The sequence below is a fragment of the Molothrus aeneus genome, chromosome 17 (genome assembly GCF_037042795.1).
Source record: "Molothrus aeneus isolate 106 chromosome 17, BPBGC_Maene_1.0, whole genome shotgun sequence".
NCBI lineage: Eukaryota > Metazoa > Chordata > Aves > Passeriformes > Icteridae > Molothrus > Molothrus aeneus.
This window is the reverse complement of record NC_089662.1, coordinates 6200950-6202785: the sequence shown is the minus strand read 5'-3', so window position 1 is coordinate 6202785 and position 1836 is coordinate 6200950. Positions and strand designations below refer to the sequence as shown.

At 57.7% G+C, this 1836-nt stretch overlaps 1 protein-coding gene across 1 annotated transcript; it reads right to left on the bottom strand.

Moving 5' to 3' along the window:
- Positions 1-208: 208 nt before the first annotated feature.
- LOC136564073 (caltrin-like protein 2) lies at positions 209-901 on the bottom strand. Its single transcript, XM_066561842.1, has 3 exons — positions 825-901; positions 510-671; positions 209-375 (listed from the first exon to the last, which is right to left on the bottom strand). Exons 1-3 carry the CDS (start codon positions 886-888, stop codon positions 371-373), a joined length of 231 nt encoding a protein of 76 aa, XP_066417939.1. The 5' UTR covers positions 889-901; the 3' UTR covers positions 209-370.
- Positions 902-1836: the final 935 nt, after the last annotated feature.

Below are 1836 nucleotides of genomic sequence, written 5' to 3'. Positions count from 1 at the left end.
TTCCTGTGGCTCTCTCCTCCTGGAGGCTGTGTGCCTCTGGATGGGTTTTCTCCCCCAAGCCAGCCCCTAACCACACTGCAAGTGTGAAGCCAGGCTGTTTTCATCCTCTTTCCCCAGAAGAAGAAATTCTGGGGTGAAAGCAGCAGTGGGACTGTGTGCCAGGGTGGAGAGAGAAGGTGAGGAAAGGAGTCACACATCACAAACCCCCTTGAGAAAAGCCTCTTTTATTTGTGGAAAGAGCCGTGGGGAGCAGAGGAAGAGGGGAAGGGGTGGCACAGAGCACAGTGCAGCAGCTGTCACAGGGCAGTATTGGAGCTGAGCTGGGGTGGCAATGCTGAGATGACCCTCAGTCCATCCTGGAAGCCAGAGCTCACACTGAGAACGGGAGAGAAAGGAAGATGTTGGTGTTCACCCCAGCCCACGTTTCTCCACCAGGGGCCTGCCGGGGGGCTCTGGCAGCTGGGCACAGCCCCCGAGCATCACACCCCGCTCTGCACCGGAGCTCCTACCGTAGGAGATGGGGATGGAGGGTGGCCTGGAGAGGCATTTCCTCCCGCAGAAGGTGCGGCAGCACTTCTTGCCGCGGGGGCAGTGCCGGTCCAGGAAGCACTGGTTCGGCGGGTTGTGCAGGGCGCAGATGATGCGCACCGGGGGACAGGACCAGGCGCTGCCTGCAGGAGACGGGACCGGTTGGCTCCGGGGCAGCACTGGGGAGATGCTGCCCGGCAAACGCCCCTCTCCCCTCCCATAGGATCCAGGTAAACACGGCTCCTTCGCAGCCCCTGAGCTTTTCCTCCCCTGCCTTATCCTCGGACATCTCCTACCTGTCGGCAGCTCTGCCCAGAGGATGAGCATCCCCACCAGGAGCAGGGCGGCCACCGCCTTCATGCTGCCGTGTCCCCGAGGCGTGCGAGCGTGGGCGGTGCGGGACACCAACATTTAAACCCTTGGGCAGGACGGGGGTGGGGAGCGGGCCGGTGTCTGTGCCTCTTTCCTCTGCCTGTTGCGTTGTGTTTTCCAGAAAAGCCTCTTGCACAAGGTTCAGATGTGATTGTTTGATTGCTCAAAAAGCGGCTTTTGTATTGCACAACTCACACCTGAGGCTGAGGGACAAGCCAAGGGACATGTGCCAGGGCATTGTCCACCCTAACAGGCAGTGGAGCTGCTTTCTCCTGGGCAGGTGTCTTCTCCAGGTATCCTTTTTCAGGAGAAACCCTTGTGGTGCCTGCGTTCTCCTCTGGGGTTCTGTTAAATGGGTTTCCCTCTGTACTTTGCTTGCAAACCAAATCTTACAGCATGATCCAAAGCAGCATGAGGCTGCCTGTGCCTTCCCAGGGATGATGCTTCAAGATTTTTCCCAGAGGTACCTTGTCCCAGCCCCAAATCCTCCTTACTCCTGCCCCACTGGGAGTTTGTGTAGGGAAAGCAGCTTTGGCTCAGCCCAAGGTGAGTCTTTCTCAAGCTCTGGGGGGGGTCACCTGAACCCCAGTATCTTCTCTGGTGCCTTCTGCCATATAGGAAGCAGGCTGGTGCTGGAAGAAGGTGGCTGATCCCCCTGGGGTAGGATAACCCACTCCTCACAGACCTGTCATCAGCCATGATGCAGCACAAGGACAGCTTGATGGAGCCCTGACGCTTGATGGCTGTGAGGATTAGGGGCTGTATTCCTTGTTTGGATGGCAAAGGTCCCACCACCCATTCCTCCCTCCCAAGGAAATTGTAACCCTGCCCTGGCCTCCAGGTAAATCTGTTTTCTTTAGGTGCCCTTGGGCAATGGGAAGTTACTCCATTTCCCACCAATTGGTCAATGTCCCACTCAGCTTGTGTAAGGGGTTC

Excerpts from the sequence above, each read along its gene's own strand:
- LOC136564073 (XM_066561842.1), bottom strand. The coding sequence starts at position 888 with ATGAAGGCGGTGGCCGCCCTGCTCCTGGTGGGGATGCTCATCCTCTGG. Across the intron at positions 672-824 it reads CTGGGCAGAGCTGCCGACAG|GCAGCGCCTGGTCCTGTCCC; the intron begins GTAGGAGATGTC and ends CGTCTCCTGCAG.